This window comes from Leptinotarsa decemlineata, unplaced genomic scaffold (genome assembly GCF_025532065.1).
Source record: "Leptinotarsa decemlineata unplaced genomic scaffold, Ldec_3_MD MMD2_tig00026282_RagTag_RagTag, whole genome shotgun sequence".
Lineage (NCBI taxonomy): Eukaryota > Metazoa > Arthropoda > Insecta > Coleoptera > Chrysomelidae > Leptinotarsa > Leptinotarsa decemlineata.
Genome location: NW_027412668.1, coordinates 3,721,137 through 3,740,135, shown reverse-complemented (window position 1 = coordinate 3,740,135; position 18,999 = coordinate 3,721,137). Strand labels below are relative to the sequence as shown.

The 18,999-nt window shown below is 37.3% G+C and overlaps 1 protein-coding gene across 1 annotated transcript in view; it reads left to right on the top strand.

Annotated features, from left to right (window-relative positions):
- LOC111508233 (uncharacterized) overlaps nt 1–18,999 on the top strand; it is a 48,840-nt gene that overhangs the window by 20,999 nt on the left and 8,842 nt on the right. Inside the window, 11 exon segments of the mRNA XM_074179638.1 lie at nt 1,721–2,189; nt 2,191–2,805; nt 2,807–2,931; nt 2,933–3,272; nt 3,274–3,323; nt 3,325–3,585; nt 3,924–5,157; nt 10,822–10,939; nt 13,317–13,437; nt 13,557–13,705; nt 15,968–16,912. Coding sequence (XP_074035739.1) covers nt 1,734–2,189; nt 2,191–2,805; nt 2,807–2,931; nt 2,933–3,272; nt 3,274–3,323; nt 3,325–3,585; nt 3,924–5,157; nt 10,822–10,939; nt 13,317–13,437; nt 13,557–13,705; nt 15,968–16,912 — 4,414 coding nt within the window. The 5' untranslated portion in view covers nt 1,721–1,733.

Sequence of the window (18,999 nt, the reverse complement as noted above, 5' to 3'; positions counted from 1 at the left end):
ATCCTTTGTATTAATATTCAGAATTATGCAGAATGTTTAAAAAATGTTTTGATAATGTTGCAATGCCCTTAATTAATGTCATAAATACTTCTATAGAAACCAGTACCATTCCATCAATCTTAAAATTTCAACTATAACACCAATTGCTAAAGTTGCTAATTCGAATAAGGCATCTGATCTTAGACCAATCAATATGCTATGTACTATTGAGAAAGTATTGGAAAAAGTAGTCTATAGGCAACTTGTTGAATATTTAGAAGAAAATAGTTTGTTAAGTAGTGTACAGTCAGATTTAGGGCAAACACAGTTGCGAAACAGCACTGCAGTATGTTTTAGATGAGTGGAAACTAAACCAAAATAATAAATTAATCACAGGTGCTGTTTTTTAGATCTTCAGAGGGCATTTGAAACTGTTAACCGCTCTTTACTTATTAGAAAACTAGAAAGCTTTGATATTATTGATGATGCTTTAAAATGGATGATGGAATATTTAGATAATAGAAAACAGAAATTAAAATTAAATAACATTTTATCTTCAGAAATTATAAACGAGTGTGGTGTACCGCAAGGTAGCGTGTTAGGTCCTCTTCTATTTTTATTGTATATCGATGATATTTCATTTATAATTGATAGATGCTTTGTTCATCTGTTTGCAGATGATACTTTAATATATTATGCATCAAATGATCTGCTTGATATAATTAATGTAATAAATGAGACACTAAATCTGTATATAACTGGTGCTGCTTCAACTCGTTAAAAATTAATAAAAATAAAACAAAATTCATGATTATAGGAAATGAGAAGCAGTACCATGACTTCAAAAAATATAATTACAATATTAAAATATCAAATAATAAAATTGAGTTAGTAAGAAAAATTAAATATTTGGGTGTAATTGTAGGTAATAGAATATTTTTTAAGGAACATGCTTTATATATTATTAAAACAATAGCATTCAAAATTAATTACATAAGTAGGCAATCTAAGCACTTAAAAACCAATGGTCGCTTTTACTTTTGTATAATAGCTTGATTTTACCTCATTTTACTTATTGTGGAACCATCTTGTACTTACTAAACCAAAATGAAATTGGAAGACTTCAGAAACTTCAAAATAGAGGAATGAGAATAATATTATCTTGTGATAGAAGAACACATATAACATTAATGTTGAATACATTAAAATGGTTATCAGTAAAAAAATACTTTCGTTATTTAGCATTAATATTTATTTTTAAAATTAAAACTGGTGATGTTCTTGTATATCTACGTGACAAATTAAAGTATAACTTTGAATATCATGAATACAATACAAGAAGTCGCAATAACTTTCATATACGTCAGACTAGTAATGTCAATTCAAAGAATACAGTTTTCATTAAAGGAGTTCAAGCATTCAACGAACTACCGGAGGATATTAAGAATGCTACCTCTCTAAATATATTTAAAAGAAAATTAAAAGTGCACCTTTTAGACCTACAAAGTGTTTAGTATAGGAACCTGCTAATACAGTTTTTTTTTCTTCTTTTTATTTTATTTATTGTGCTGTTTTTATTTATATGTTTCAATGTACATGATTTTAAATTTTAAATTTTAATTGTGACATTTAAATTTTTAAATTAGATTAAGACTAATATTGTAACTGCATTAGCTTGTGCTAAATAAACGATACATATATATAATGTTCATCACTTTCTGAAGGTGGGTTTTTGTTTCAGGTAAAAACTAGCTATGGAAAACACTGACAGTTATTTGCACAAAAAGTTCAAGAAACAGCTGAACATCCACTCAAAACCCCAAAACGATAAAGAGAACAAAGACGCCGTTCAGACAGAACAGAGCGAGGAAAAATCGCAAATTCACACGACACCGAAAGACACTAAAAACGATGAAGAGAGCGTCATCCCGTACCACCGACTAGACAATAACAACAGTGTGCCAAACCAAAGTACAAATAGCCCTTCATTCTCGGTGAATACCAACTACTCCAAGTCTTCCATATCAGTAGAAACACAAGTAGCGAACCAACAATCTTCGAACTCTTACATATCATATGTAGTTTCGAACCAATCAGACCATCAACCAGCTAGTTTTGATACTAAATTTAGCGAACAGACCAACTATACAGTGAGCTTGTCTTCCATTTTAGATAACGTTTATCCAAGGCAGAGGTTACTCCAGCGCGGAAGATGCCTATCCGCACTACAACAACCTCGGCGAGGACTATCGCCCGAGGCTCAACAGCTCGGACGATGTTTCCGAGCCGAAGCCTGACGAAGTCCAGCGCCCTCCCGATAAAAACTCCAGCGGGAAATACGTGTGCCCCTACTGCAATCTAGTGTGCTCTAAACCGAGCGTTCTGCAAAAGCACATAAGGGCCCACACGAACGAGAGACCGTACCCTTGCAAGAGCTGTGGGTTCAGCTTCAAGACGCGCTCTAACCTCTACAAGCATTGCAGGTCGAGGACCCACGCGAACAGGGTCATGGGCAACAAAACTCAGGAAGGGGGCGCTGAGAGCGACGAGAAGTACACGAGGGACTCCCCGAACCACTCTGAGTCGAAAGAGGAGCAGGTCGCGTTGCAGAAGCCTTACAAACCGCGTTCCACACGGGAAGGCTTTCTACGACAACGTATCCAAGGAAAACATCGGCGACGAAAGTCAGAGTCCTGCTACCGAACTGCTGCGTCGATGACCATCAACGAGATCATCAGCAAAAACAACACCATTGTCAACTCGAAACGTCTCTGCGAAGAACCCACTTCCAGCGAGTTCAGGTACAGCAAAAGCAGAGCCTTATGTCGAACCGAAACCATCCGAGGAACCTCTCAACTTGACCAATAAGAACCGGAAGCGGTCCCTGAGTGAGGTGACCGAGCCCTCGATGCAGAAGAGCTTGATCAAGGAGCTCCTGCTTAAAAAACCTTTCCTCCGATATGCAGTGCCCCCACTGCAAGATGATATTTCAGACAGTCACTGAGCTGGACGTCCACAAGTACCGCAGCTGTAAGGGCAAGCCCTCAAACGCCAAATACACGCGCAGCAGCTCGGTGAACGTCGCCTCGATTCTCACGCAGAACAAGAACGCTTTCGACAACATCCCGCAGCTGCAGAACACGGTGTTTCCTCTGAACTCTCCGGGACCCTTTCTCGGCAACACGAGACTCATCGATGCCGACAAGAGCAAGTCGTTTTCTTTCGACGCCGGCAACTGTCCGCTATTGAGCCCCAGCGAACCTTCACCCAGCTACCTACTGTCACACTCTTCCCTTTGATAGGGAAAAGAAGCCGGGGATCAAGCTGTTCGGTGGGGAGGTCAAGGCACTCCTCCGGGGAGACGAAGAGCTTCAAGATAGACAGCAAAGAGGACAAGTTCGAGTCCGAGTCGAAGTATGCGGAGTTCGGGGGAAAAATCAGTGAGAACAGGGTCGTCCAGTCGAGTTTGCAATCTGGGGGGACGGTGCTCACCAACAAAACCAACTACAGCAAGCAGGACCTGAAGACCCCCCAGGAAGTGATGATGGTTTTCAGTACAGCTGCCTCGCCTAGCATCGAGAACGGTAGCTGCTTCAAAAGAACCAGGTTTGTAACTGAACTGAAGTCGTTTGAATTCTGGGGGTATACTGTCTATTTAGTGGCAGCTCTATAGTTTCAATTTCAAAACGATTTGTTGTATTCATTTAAGGTGGCAATCTAATTTTGATTTAACTTGGAGTGATAATTTTGCCGTGAGAATATTATGTCGAATTTGGCATCAGAAAACCGTGTCGCTCTTCAAATGATAATGTCTTGCATTGGAAGGCTACTTCACGAAATTTTGTAGTAGTGAGAAGTTTATGATGTGTTTGGCTTTTTTGTATTGAATTGTATTATCTTTTGAAAAACTATCATTGGCTCACTGTGTAATGGTATCCTTATAGGTTCACATTCGATTCGTTGGAAACGATATCCGACAGCGGTCAGGAAGGATTGAGAGATCAACCAGATACGCCGAAATCGTACAAGGACGAACCCAGTCCCCTCTACAAAAACATTATGGATTTCAGTCAAACTGCCCTGAGAAAACTGACTCCCAACCTGAGACAGCCTAACTTTAACCTAACTGTAATGCCCGCACCAAGCAGTCCGATGTACAACAACGTTTCCGGAGAGAGGTTAGAGAATTTAAGGCTCGCCAGTCCGAAACCCAAAGTCAGCGACTTACCACGAAGCCCACTCCCCCTCGCTGACCCTGACAAGTACTTCGAAAACCGTAAACCATTTTACGAACCAAAACCCACAACTCCGACAAACATGTACAACCCCGTGAACCTGCTAGTCAACGGAAAGGTGGTGAGGCACGTGCCAGGGATGCCGGGTCCTGTAGTAGCTCCCGAACCCCCCGTAGATATGGGGTACAGGAGTAACATAGTTGCCGTGGTCAGGCCGATGCAACAGAGTGTGGCCCCCTTGTCGCCCCTGGTGCTCGACAGAGTCTCGAAAGCTAGCAGCAAGGTTGTCGAGCGTGAGGCGTTTTTCTTGCAACCGGAAAAAGTACCTGAAAGGCCGTCGAGGTCTCCGAACAACTTTTCCCCCGCCGCTGAGAGAGTCAGGACCAGTAGCGCCCTGCTGCAGTCAAGAATGTTCGACTTTGAAACCGCGAAGGAGGGGCCAAAACCCGAAACCACGGAAGTGAAACCCACTCCCCCTTCCTGTATGAAACCCCCGGTATCCGCCATTGAGCCGAAGTCTTTGGATAACAGACCTGAAGGCGAACTGAAGAAATTTGCTCGTCCCAACAGCCTCGCGCTAAAACCGACCATGGCCTCACTCAAGCAGCACCACGGCTTGACCCCAACTATGTTCAACCAGATCCTCATAAGCCCCGATACTCCGAGGGTGGCGAAGAAGTATGCGGAACATTTCTTGCATGGAAACTACTTCAGTTACCTGGGCTTGAAAAGCTCCACGAAGCCGGTGTATTGCACGCTGAATAAGACGCAACCATTTTACGTGCCTTATTTCAAGAAGCTGAGCATGTATTCCGAGTGGAGGCAGCAGGATACCAAGCAGGACAAGCTGTACGTTATCAACTATGATTCGAGGCAGAAGAGTGGGAGGTATACCGTGGCTGGAAAGATAACGGCCAATTTGGTAACACATTCTAGTTATAAGGTGAGTGGTTTGTTTTATTAGTATGTTTTTTATTGTTGCGGTATCAACACTTTCAACTGGCTGAGAAACGAATTTATCAAATACTCTTCATAGTTTCATATCACAAGATGAGTATAGGTAGCGACAGTAACGTCATTGAATTTTTACGCATGCGTTTTCATCTCTGCAATTGAAATAAGTTGAAGAAGTAAAGAAAATGCTCCGAACAATCTAATCTTCCAATGAAAAATTACTTTTTTCACTACTAACCTGAGAAATTGCTATTATTTACTCCATTCTCCTAACGAGAATTAATATTTCTCACCCTTGGTAAATGATAATAAAAAAACACCTAGGTAAATAATGAGAACAATTCTATAATTTTAAAGATATTCTCAGAAACTTTTGTTAACTTAATTATCAACTAGAAGTAGGAAATTGAACATTGGAAATACGCTTGAAAATTATTTGAAATTATAATTAATTGTACAATTGTGACAAATCATGTGTTCCAGCATTTCCTGTAATAATGGAACTAACATTTGGACCAGGTAAATTCACTTCTGTGTTACAAACAATCCTCGTATTTTGAACGCATTCATTACCTTTTTCCACTGAATTATCTTCAACATGGACGTTTTCTAAGACAGCATCTTGACTTGCAGAAAAAGTTATATTTGAGCTTCATTGAGTAAATCACATTTTTGCACTTATTCAGCAATTCTCTTCTAATCTCTGGTTAACGGAAAAACAGATTTCAAATAGATCAGCTATTGATTCCTCAATATATCCTTCAGCCAGTGCAGCCGACTTCCACCCACCGTGCCGTTTCAGGCTTAGTAAGTCTCCTCCGTTTGTGCGAGAAGTGTTGCCGAGCTACGTCTTAGAGAATGACCAGTTTAACACTCAGGATTTTCTAATTTGAGATAATTATCCACGACATATAGTCGTGGATGATTATCTAATAGTACTATACTAATAGTATTGTGCCCAATATTTGTTTTAATGTGTTTACCTTTACGGTATAAAATAAATAGTTTTGTAATGTCAGTTGGCCTATTAGCTAAGTATTTTTTAATGACATTAACCCATTGTAGCTCAACAACAACAAATTTCCTTGATGTTCTGTTCTTTGAATCAAGAATATTTATTATGATAATATCATCGCAAACATCTAAATCGTCTAGGAGCATATTGCATAATTATCTGTTCTGCAGCCACCAGCAACACTAATTACCATAACAGCCTAAATATCATTACATTAAAAAATTAAACACAATGTAATAATAAAAAAGTATACCTTTTTTGATAAATATTCGTCACCAGAAGCTTCAACTATAAATTTGTCAATTTCTTCCTGTGTAAATACTTTTGATTTCTCAGGTTTATAATTACTGTTTTTTCGTTTTAAAAATGCTACAAGCTTGAAAATCTTTGAAATGTCAATATTTTCTTTTATTGCAAGTGTCGATTTTAGCATGGAATAATTTGCCCACAATGTCGATACCTTTTTGCCTTCAGATTTCCCTTTCAAATACGCTAATAAAACATTTTCTGTTACTTTAGCAACTTTCCTTTCTTCACACCATCTTTTCAGTTGGTTATATGCATTCATGTACAGTCTCTTTGATTTTTCTTGCAATAAATCACTACTTGTACTAGCTGCCACAACTCTAACTTCAGGCGGGGTACACATCATCTCTAAATCATCCTCACTTGAATTTTCACCCATTTTTCAATTAATTATTTTGACGTTTTACTTGTATAGATCTTTTAACTTCTTCAAAATGACATCTAAATTTGAATTAAAACCGCATTTGGCAAACTGACAACAATAATAATCATTGTACAGTATTTGGTTGTCGTGGAAACGCCGGCAAACATTTTCATGGCCTAAGTAGATGTTGCGCGCTTATCATCGACATCGCGTATTCAACATGGAAACTGTACCGTTTCAATTTGACATGCAACAATTCATAGCTGCCTTGGGTTATCATATAACCAAGGAAATTTTTTTCTGGCTATAATGCAGAATTGAGAAGTTCAAAGTTCTGAACATACAGAAGCGATGAGAGAAGTGGAACATTGAAATATATCAAAAATGCAATGAGATATTTCCTAGACTTATATCAAAATTTGACACATGCCAAATTTTTACATAAATAAAACCAGTTGGACCTTTGACGGTTGTAACTCTGGAAATAAGAAAGAGCGGCGATTTTTTTTCTGATTCGTAATCTACACGTCAAAATACGCCATTCTGTAGTAGGTGAAGATATCGACTTCATATTCTAGGGTTGTGAAGTATTCGTCAGGAGCTTCAAAGTGATGTGTCACAAGACCCCCCCTTTTCATTTAATTTTTTTTCTCAGATGACGCCCAGTCGCCATCTTGAAAGTTCATCTGTCAATTTCACTTCAAAATAAACTATTCATATGTTAATTTCATTATCCCAAATTCAATTTTTTGAGTTGACCTGTTCAAAAAATAAATAAAGGGGGGGACATTAAAGAAATGCACTGTATAAAAGAGAAACAATCAGACAGGTTGATTTTATAGACTGTTAGTAAAATGTTCGTTATTAGAGTTCCAGCACCTCTTTCTCATTTTTAATGCAAAAACTTATTTGCTTTTGATTGGTGTTTGTAAATGAATAATCAAACATTATCAAATAATATCAGTGGATTTGAATTGCAATTGTAAAAAATATAATACACTCATAAAAATATTGTTGAGATAAGGATATCATGTATCGAAACATGACAGTATGTTTATCAATGAATTGATTTGGCATGTAGCATTGAACTTGGAGTGTTGATTTATCGGAATTTTAAATGTTAGGCGGGCCACGTCAAGGCCCTTGAGTCATAGTATGTTACTTTTCAATTGATATTGTGAGACGATCATTCTCGTTCATAAATATATTGATACGGAAAGAAAGGTTTTGGCTTTTCACTTCTCCATCTTCATACATAAAAATGTGGGCATCTTCCAAAGAAATGAAGAGAGCAATCAATTTCAAAAAATTATCTCTATGTGTAAGATCATGAAAAAAAGCAACTTTCAGTCACAAAATGGCATACTTAAAGTGTCGGCGCCCTCAAAGGCCAAAACAACCAATACAAAGAAATAAAGCCGCTGCCAACTAGTCCACGTGGACTGAAGAATTGGTGGTTCGTATTGGATGAGTTTTACTAACCGAGTTTCATGATTGGCTGAAGAGTCATAAAATTAAATTTTGAAGTCATGTTACGGTGACGAATAGAATGCGAGCCATCAATGTTCAGTTCAGGAACTGATCGCGATTTGAGTGTTGAAATTCAATATTGGTGAATAACTTAAGTTATAATTACTTAAAATTTTTGTTATTTGTTTAAAATGTGGTATCCTTGGAGAAGTACTAATAGTAATAACGAATGTGATAACGCAAACTTTTTCCAGTGTAGTGATTCCAATAGCGATGGTGAACAATGCGAAAAAGAGAAACCAGTGAATAAGATTCGGATGCATTTGAATATTGAAACACAGAGAGTATGTTTCAATGTATATAAGAATCTACATCTCAAGTTTGGTTTCGAGGGAAACAAACTATTACAAGCAACATCAGATTTGACCGAAATTCCTTTCTCAACTGTACGTAAAATAGTCAAAAACAAACCTTATGAACGCAAGACGCGATGTGATACGTGATTACAGAAACCTCTAGACGTTCATCTAATAAAATCATTAAAAAAAACAATATACGACTGTTACAAAAGCAATGAGATACCTACAACTGAAATCATAAGGAAGAAATTGAATAATCCCAGTCATAACGTGAGCTGCTGTGACAAAACTCTTCAGAATTGGATAAAGAAACTAGGATTTAGATTTAAAATAATAAACAAACATCAAGCAGTTATGAAAAGCAGGCGAATAGTAGAATTGAATAACAAATACTTAGAACAAATAACTACATATAGACAAGAACAATGGCAAATTTTCTATTTGGACGAAATTTGGCATGACACTCACGACACAGTTACGAAAGGGTGGATGGTTCGAGAATGTGTACGCCTAACATGCCTGCAAACAAAGGATCGCCACTAATCATTGTTCATTGCCACTCATGAAATTACTACTTCATGTATGAAGATGGAGAAGTAGAAAGCCAAATCTTCCATTCCCAAAAATTGATCTTTCCTAAAAAAATACCCTATTCTATTCACATTGATATGGTCTTTTTTGGTGATTTTCGTCTTTTGGAAGTGCCTGGCTGGTCCATCGGTGTTTAACTACTCCTGAATGACTCCTGTGGTCGTAGAGGATCCACTTTTCATCGCACTTGACGATCCGATCCAAAAAAGGACAATTTCTGTCAATAGTTCAAATACTATTAAAGATATAGAATTCAGACCAATCAACACTTTACCTCCGATTGAGAAGGTACTAGAAACAGCAGTTTATAATCAACTAATTGAATATGTTAAGTTTGTTGTGGCTGTGTTCCTTGACCTCAGAAGAGCATTTGAGACCATTGATATATAGGTCTATATTACTAGCGAAATTGAATATATATACAATGCTATTCAAATTCGTTTCTGTACATGGGAATCTCGTAAACGATAAGAGATACAGTGTCGGTTTAAATTGTGGAAAAGTTGCGTATTTTACAGACCTATTCAATGATGTGAAAAAATCGAATATAGTTCATTTGGTTCTGGAGGTATACAGGAAAAACCAAAAAAATCCCAAATTATTTTTTGCCTATATCTTCTTTATTCGCAGACATATTGAACATCTGTACACATTCTGCTATTGGCACTTGATGTGAGCTATCAGAATATGTCCATGAATCTTTTATACAGGGTGTTATCTGACTTGGGCCACCCCTATCTTTGAATTTTTAAATACGGACCTGTATTTTTTGTGTAGTTTTTGTATCGTCGACGTTCACTTCATACTTAGAAATCAAATTCAATTGTATATTTCGGGATAGTAACAAATTTGTAACGAAAATATTAGGATTTTCTTATTTCAAATAAAGAGTATTATTATTATTATTATCAAAAATCGCATGAGAGCTGACGCCCGTGCTTCCGCCATACCACGCACCGTTTGTGCGTGTTTTGGTGGTCGACCCCCTATAGGGCTCATCTTCGAGGCTATAATCTCCGGAACGAAATTTCGCAAACGGAACGTCAAACAGTGCGTTTCATTAACATTATCATTGCCAAATGCCTGGTCGATTTTTCGAGCTGTTTCGGCTGTTTCAATTTGAATTCGCAGAGAAAATTAATGTATAGAGAACAACGGACAAAACTTTTGAAACACTTTATATATGCATGACGAAGATGCTGCTAAAAATAGAATATAATTTTCGTTTCTTCCCGTAAGTTTATGAACCCAAAAAAAGGTAGAGTTGATTTTTTGTGTTGTTCAATAAGTACTCCAGAAAAAGCAACTTTGCCACAATTTAACATACTCTTCATCTCTCACTGTATATTAGATTTCTATACAGACACTCGGACGTGAATAATCGTGTATATTTCTGAACTTTCCTACGAAATAACAGAATTTAATTCGTTGTTGATGAACCCAGTCTCATCTCAAGTTATATCATCGGAAACACAAAATTAGTTCATTTGTTTTCACGTTTTGTATCAATTTGAAATCATTCCATTAATATTAGGATTTCGTTTCTAGTTCATGATATCTGAAACTTCATCAACGAATCCTGAAAAAGGCGACGAACCACCAAAAAACAACCCAGTACTCGGAGGTTATGAATGTAATGAAGACTACACATACATCAGAGGAAGAGGTGAATGAGTTTTCAATAACAAAAATCATATATCATTGAAAGAGAAATATACTGAGTATATTTGGATGTATTTATAGTCCAGTCATTTAAGGTTTTATGTGCGGAAAAATTCCTACTGAGCTGAATTTTGGTATACATCTTCATTATGGCGTTTTAATGAAGATTTGAAAAATCGACATTGATATCGTGCCGGCTAAAAAAGTTATAAGGGTCGAAAGGTCACGAAAATCAGTTTTTCGGGAATATCTCGCGACGTAAGGCTCGGAGGTCAATAAAGGTCATTATAAAAATTATTCCTCATACGATTATCTACAAAAAATGTCTCCTGGATTTTTCTGTAAAGTGAACCGTTTTCGGACTAAGCGCTGAGAAAGCGACTACATTATGACTACATTATGGTTTCCCCCGTAGGCATAATCCATGAACTGTAATAAAAGTTTTTTTTTTATTTTATGCTCATTATTTTTTTTTTGTACATTGAAAAATAGAGAAAAAAATTTTGTGTATAATTTTGTTTTATATTCATTCGTCGTCGATATCCTCAATTTCATCTTCATCAAAAGTTGCTGACAAAACATCGAGTGGACTTGCTGTATTCTGTATAATCAACATCTTCATCATTTTCTTTACTAGTGGACTCTGCGTTTAAGCATGACTGACCACGACAATGTCCACAAGCTTTAGAACATCTCAATCCAATTTTTTTACATCCACATTTGCCGCCACAACCTTTTGTACAATTACAAAAGATTGTGTTTAGTAGATCATCGGGAGCTGGTGGCAATAAAGTTGTTATTGGTTGTAATATATTATTTTTCAATCCAACCCCACTGTTCTGGATCAATTTCTTTTCCTAGCCAGGTTTGTATTTGATAATAGACTCGATAAACATGCTGTTGAACTGCTGAAGAAGTGGGTGGTGATAATTGAAATTTCACAGCTGTGCTTTGTCTTGATAGTTTAGCAAAGCTGCAGTATCTGTAACTGTCAATTGAATTTTCTGATTTTGGGAGCACTATACATTGCTAGTAGAAAATGTATTCCAGAATTGACAAGGGCATCTGGAGCACAATTTTCTTGTTGAAATATTTCAGCAGAATTGTGTAAATCGGGTCTTTTTTCAAACTTTTTCGAAATTCTCAATGAACATTTTAGTAAGTTCCGAAACCTTTATAATATAAGTATATTTGTCACATAACGCCCGAGTAAAAGTTAGAAGTTTTAAGAAAACTTAAATACATTGATAAAAAGCAATAGAGTTGACGCCGTATATGTATGTGCCCTATGTGAGAGCATTCTACTCGCTTTCTCAGCGCTCTAGTCCGAAAACGGTTGACTTTACAGAAAAATGCAGGAGACATTTTTTGTAGATAATCGTATGATGAATAATTTTTATACAGACCTTTGTTGACCTCCGAGCCATAGGTCGCGAGATTTCGCGAAAAACTGATTTTCGTGACCTTTTGACCCTTATAACTTTTTTAGCCGGCACGATATCAATGTCGATTTTTCACATCTTCATTAAAACGCCATAATGAAAGTGTATACCAAAATTCAGCTCAGTAGGAATTTTCCGCAGATTGAGGTTTAAAAAACCTAAAATGACTGGATTATTATGTACGTGGTCTGTTCGAAAAATGAGGTGAATTTTCATTTTTCTCGATAAAGATTTATTCATCAATTTCTATTTCGTTCCCATCAAAGTAATCCCTCTCAGATACAATGCACTTTTTGGTATGTTCTTGAGCTCTCTCAGCGATTCTGGGGGGCAAATCTGGTGAATACGGTGGCTGAGGCATGATTTCGATATTTTTTTATTAAGAAATTACCCATCTATGTTGTTTAAAAAATAAGATGAATTAGCATAAATAACAATAAACAAATTACAAAGCCTCCTAGCCATGTATCACCCATTACAATTCGAGTAATCTTCCAAGTACAATGCGAAAATTTTGAAAACTCCATACCCAATCAGCCAGACCCTTGAAAAAGTACAAATCACAGGCAGTTCTTCCATCGTTTGATTTTCTTGTAACAATGCTGCCTATACTCAGGATCTACAAATACAGAATAATTCGTGGACAATCGGGTTTCAGTTATAAACCAGTCTTCTAAACATTGAGAGACCTTCTAAGCTCAACTTCATTATTGACCGTATGACCATGTGGTAAGGACTCCTGACTGATGAAAACAGTGAGCAAAACTTGGGAATCGCGTAGCCCGAGAAATTTGAACATTCACCTCGTATAAACGATCAGACCTAAGCCTGTATGGATTAAATTACTTTTCAAAATCTCTTTCATTGAGAACATTTGATATTTATTGCAACATATTCGAATGTTTTTATTCTCCATATAAGAAACCAATTGTTTTTCAGGTAGGGGGAGGTATGTTTGCGACCAATGTGGAATAAGGTGTAAAAAACCGTCGATGCTAAAGAAACACATCAGAACTCATTCCAATGATAGGCCTTACACTTGCAGTCATTGCAATTTCAGGTAATTTTCTTATTGAACTTGTAGGAGTGCTGTAATAGTAGTAACCCTAAAAAATCTTATACACAGCTGATTGGAAACTGTACTTCAAAAAATAAACTCCAAGTTTTCTTTCATTTCAGCTTCAAAACGAAAGGTAACCTAACAAAACACATGAAAAGCAAAGCACATTCAAAGAATTCCACTGCTAGCAGTGGGTCTTCCTCGTCGACACAACAGAGCGTTCACAGTTCAGATTCCGACACGGATGACAGCGGAATGGATAGCAGCGGTAAATATTTTTCTCTTGAAATTTCATCTTATAGGGACACATCAACTGAAACTGTTTCGAAGATTGTTACACTACAAAATTTTCATCTGTGTGCTTCTGTCAAAAAGATCAATCAGTATTCAGAATAACAGAGTACGCAGGAAAGTTATTCAATATTCAGTGACTCAGGACTTGAACTCAGTCAAATACTAGCATGACTGTAACACTATCTAATACAACAGTGCATCAAAAAAGAAATTAATAACAGAATAATTTAACATTATATGTGGCGAACAACACATATATATGATTATGGGTAATATGAAATTGAAGTAGTTGATCAATAATAAGTACGTTTTATTGTCATAAGTATACAGCTGTTGACAAAGCTTGAGGAATAATAAATGTATTATAGACGTAGAGTATACATTATGTTTTAACCATATTCTAGGTTATTTTTAGAAGGTTTGAAGAATTCACTGATTTTGAGGTTAGTTTACATTCAATGTTTAGCCTTTGCCTTCTCTTCTTAAGATGTATATTCGTCCAAACATTGTGAACAAGTTTACTCTTTGGATGATAAAAATAATATCAACTTTTTATTGTTACTAATACACAATGGTGTTAAACATAACAGATATTGGTGTCCATGACAATAATTGAACAATGTTCACGAACATTTTTTATTTCTAGACGCGTTTTGCTAACACCGTAGCTTACTCGATACCAAAGAAGCTAGACGCGTTTCACTAACACCGTATCTTCATCGGTACCAAAGAAGCTCAGTACCAAAGAAGGCAGACGCGTTTCGCTAATATCATAGCTTCCTTGGTATCAAAGAAGCTAGACGTGTTTCACTAAAACTGTAGCTTTCTCAGTGCCAAAGAAGGTAAACGCGTTTTGCTAACACCATGGCTTCCTCGGTTCCCAAGAATCTAGACGCATTTCGTTAACACCGTAGCTTCCTCGGTACCAGAGAAGGTAGACGCGTTTCGCTAACACCGTAGATCCCTCGGTACCAAAGAAGCCTTGGTATCAAAGAGGTTCCACGCGTTCCACTAACACCGTAGCTTCCTCGGTACCAAAGAAGCTAGACGCGTTTTGTTATCAGAGTAGCTTCCTCGGTACGAGAGAAGGTAGATGCGTTTCGCTAACACCGTAGCTTCCCCAGTACCAAAGAAGATAAACGGGTTTCGCTTCCTCGGTACCAAAGAAGCTAGAAGCGTTTCGCTAACACCGTAGCTTCCTCAGTAACAAAGAAGGTAAACGCGTTTCGCTTCCTCGGTACCGAAGAAGCTAGACGCTTTTCGCTAACACCGTAGCTTCCTCAGTACCGAAGAAGGTAAACGCGTTTCGCTTCCTCGGTACCGAAGAAGCTAGACGCTTTTCGCTAACACCGTAGCTTCCTCAGTACCGAAGAAGGTAAACGCGTTTCGCTAACACCCTAGCTTCCTCGGTACCAAAGAAGCTAAACGCGTTTAGTTAACATCGTAGCTTCCTCGGTACCAAAGAAGCCTCGGCTAGCACCATAGCTTCCTCGGTACCAAAGAAGCTACGACGTTAGCGAAACGCGTCTAAGAAATAAAAAGTGTTTGTGAAAATTGTTCAGTTACGTTCTGTTTAATAGTCAACGTGAATTAGCAAACTAAATAATGAAACTACCAAGTAATTTGACTGGAGATTTATTCATTACTGACTTCCTATCATACAATTTAACATAGCCCAAATAAGTAGTCGAATATAAAAGGAGGTAACGTCTTTATCCTAGAAATCCTTTATATAGGGGATTCAGAGACATATATAACAATATTCAACGAAAGTCATTTTTTGTGGAGGAAAAAATCAGTTTTTTTATCGACCTTTTTTGGGTAATTGTTACCTTCCACAATCTTTTACGTTTCGGAGGCCAAAATCTGCCTCCGTCTTCAGAAATGGATAAAAAATTCGAATAAATTCGCAGTTATTCCTTTTTTGATAGCTTATTTCTTTACTTCTTCGACAGATGTCAAAGAAGTTTTTGGCCTCCGAAACGTAAAACATTGTGGAAGGTAACAATTACCCAATAAAAGTCGATAAAAAAAATATATAACAAGTTATTATCATGGATAGTGTTATTAATTTTCATTAAGCAACGGGTCAGTTCATTCATAATTAGATATTGGTGTATCATTTTGATACTTTCGCTGTGGAATTCACAAATAGTTTAATGGACAACGAAAATTTTATGTAGAAACACCAAGTAATATTGTCTGTTTTTCCTTTATACAGTATCAACCTTTTCAGACGAATCGACGAGGCAACAAGAACACGAAGCGGCCTACGGTCTTCTATCGTTGTCGCAAAAACCCGCTCAGAGTGGCAGCGGACACTGCGACTCTGATCTTGCCCACCTACGCAGTTCAAGCCCCAACGAGTTGCTCATGACCCCAGAAGAAATTGCGCATGTTTCCAAAACGAACTACGCCAAAAACAAGATCCTGGATGAACGAAATTTCGGTTTCAGGTCCAAGAAACTCAACGATATGCATCTTCTCTCTCTGAGCGAGGAAACGACAGAGACCAAGAACGTAAGGAATTTTCTGGGTACCGGCTGCGTTAGCAGACCGTTGACTTACCCTTATACTTCCGTATTCCCACCTGAAAAGAACGTACCGGCTTCTCCGAAACCTTCCGAGGGGGAGAGTCAGGCTTCCGATTCTTCAGTTAGTCCAGAACCAAAGTCTATCAAGCAGTTCCACGTCATTCAGAGGTACCTGTCGAACTGTCAGCTGTCACCGAAGTTATCCGAAGCCCTACCACTTCCACCGAGAAAAACGGACAGCTACCAACCCTCCGAAGCCGTCATCTTGAACAACAAGAAAAACGCAGTTCCTAACCTCAATCGAGCTTTACCTACCCTGAAGGTCAACGACGTCATAATTACTACGGAGAGCGTGAGCGAGCTGAGGAAACGCAAGTTTTCCTCAGAAATCGTTTTCAAAAACAAAGTCCAGAGAAGTGATGGGGTTATGGATCTGTCAATGACCACAGCACATGACAAAATCGTGAACGGGGTAGAAGAGAGGATTCTGAAGAACGTCAAAGTCGCGGAGATGCAAAAGAACGTCGCCAATGAAATTTATAACACCTTGCAGAAGACGGTTCCTACCAGCCCTAATGGGTTCGAGGGGAACGAGGATAAGGAGGAGAATTTCAACGTTAAAGCTGTTGAAGCAACCAATAATAATAGTAAGTTTCTTAATTATAATCGATAATTTGACATATCTTGCGTATGACTTGTTTTTCATTCAATAATCTTGTAGCAAAAATACTAGATGTGTCAGTTTTCCTGCTATTTTCTACATTCCAAATAAAGTGTTATCGATGAAATCTGAATATTTACGTTGTCATAAGAAATAATGAAAGAAATGCGCGCCAATATCGCTAAAAATCTAGTTATCAGCGGCGGCTCGTCAGAGGAGGCAAGGGAGGCTTAGCCTCCCCATAAAATTTGAGGCTATTCATCGCAATAAATTTAAAGATATTGACAAATAATTATGATTATTTTTTTCTAAAAATGCTTGGGTATCATTACTTCACCATTAATTTTCGAAAAAAATACATAATATGCCCGAAAAAATATTATCACTCACTACGTAGTACGTACCACATTGTATCCTGCATCAACAAAACTCAAACGCACCGCCCATGAACGAATAACGAGTAAACTATCAACCCGAAATAATAAACGCCATACGTTGTAAGGGAGCCAAGCCTCCGACCGCTTTAAAAAAACAGGCTCCACGAGACAGATCCAACCAGCGACATACGTCGCGATTTGTAATTTTAGTTGCAGAAATTATAGCGTTAGAGGAGGCTAGCCTCCAGTTGGTCTCCGTTAGTGTACGACTGCGTTTGTTTTTTATTTAATTATTCGGACGGGATACCGTGACGGACCGGGACTAAAAATATTCCGGTAAATCGTTTTAGTGTTTCTTGATAATATTTGTTATTTGTGTGTAAAACAGGCAGTATTATATTATAGCAGTGCTCTTTTGGTAATATTTTTAATGTGTTTTTAAAGTGTTTTCTTTCAATTTCAAGGTGTTTTCTTCACTTTTCGGTAAGTTTTTTTTTCTCATTTATTATGGATAAGTTGGACGAAATTAAAAAATCTGACGGTATAGTCGATTAGTTGCTGACAAATAATTTTAAGTCTTTATCTTATAATAATAAATTTTCCATTATTAAAACTCTGGGAAGGCCTCAATCAAATTTGATTTCAATTAAATCGTCAGATAATCGACAAAATCGAGGATTTGATATTAGTTGATATGATAAATGCGATTGGTTAACCGGCTCCATTAAACGAGAAAAACTTTTTTGTTGGCCCTGTGTTTTATTTTCCGTACAAACCGAATACCAAACGTGGTCTAAAATAGGGTACTACGATTTAAAAAATTTACCTCGTGTTATGGGCAATTATGATTCACAATTTGGCACTTTTTTAAACGGTAGCGTTTTTTCTGGCACCCCACCAGCCAAAATGAGCTTATCATAGACAGTGTGGCATATATTATTAAGGAAAATATAGGCAAGGAGATTGAAAGTGTTTCTTTTTTTGCATGGGAAATTGATGAAACTACCGATATCACCTGTACATCACAACTTTCAATCGTTTTTAGATATATCAAAGATGGTAATGTGGTAGAACGTTTTATGGGTTTTCATGATGTTTCATCTGGGCGCACAGCTGACGATTTGTTTAATTTTTTAATTCGTGCGTGTGACACCTATAATTTTAGGCAAAAGTTGATTGCGCAAACCTATGATGGGGCTGCGGTCATGGCCGGCCATTTAAATGGTTTACAAACTAAAATAAAGTCCATAGCTACTCATGCACTTTTTACGCATTGTCATGCCCATGCCCTAACTTTAGTATTAAGCAAAGCGTGCAACAACATAAAAATTTTCGCGTCTCCGGCGGGCTTTTTTGTGTTTATCTAGTCTATATGACTTAAGCCTCCCCTGTTCTCCGATGCACGAGCTGTCACTGCTAGTTATAAATAATTTCAATATTGTTTATTGTGCTTTGTCTATATGTTTCCAACTTCATGACAATAAAAAAACTTCTAGTAAGGTTCATCCAAATCTTTCCTCACTGAAAAATGCTTCTACTTTGAATACTTGAATGATAGTTTATGCTAGTCGGTAGTTTTTATATGTCTGAGTTTTATGTTTATGACTATGTTAATTATTTGTTTCAAATTGTCTATTTGTTTATATGTTTTTTTGTCTCATCATATGTACCAAAAATTATTAAATAAATCATTATT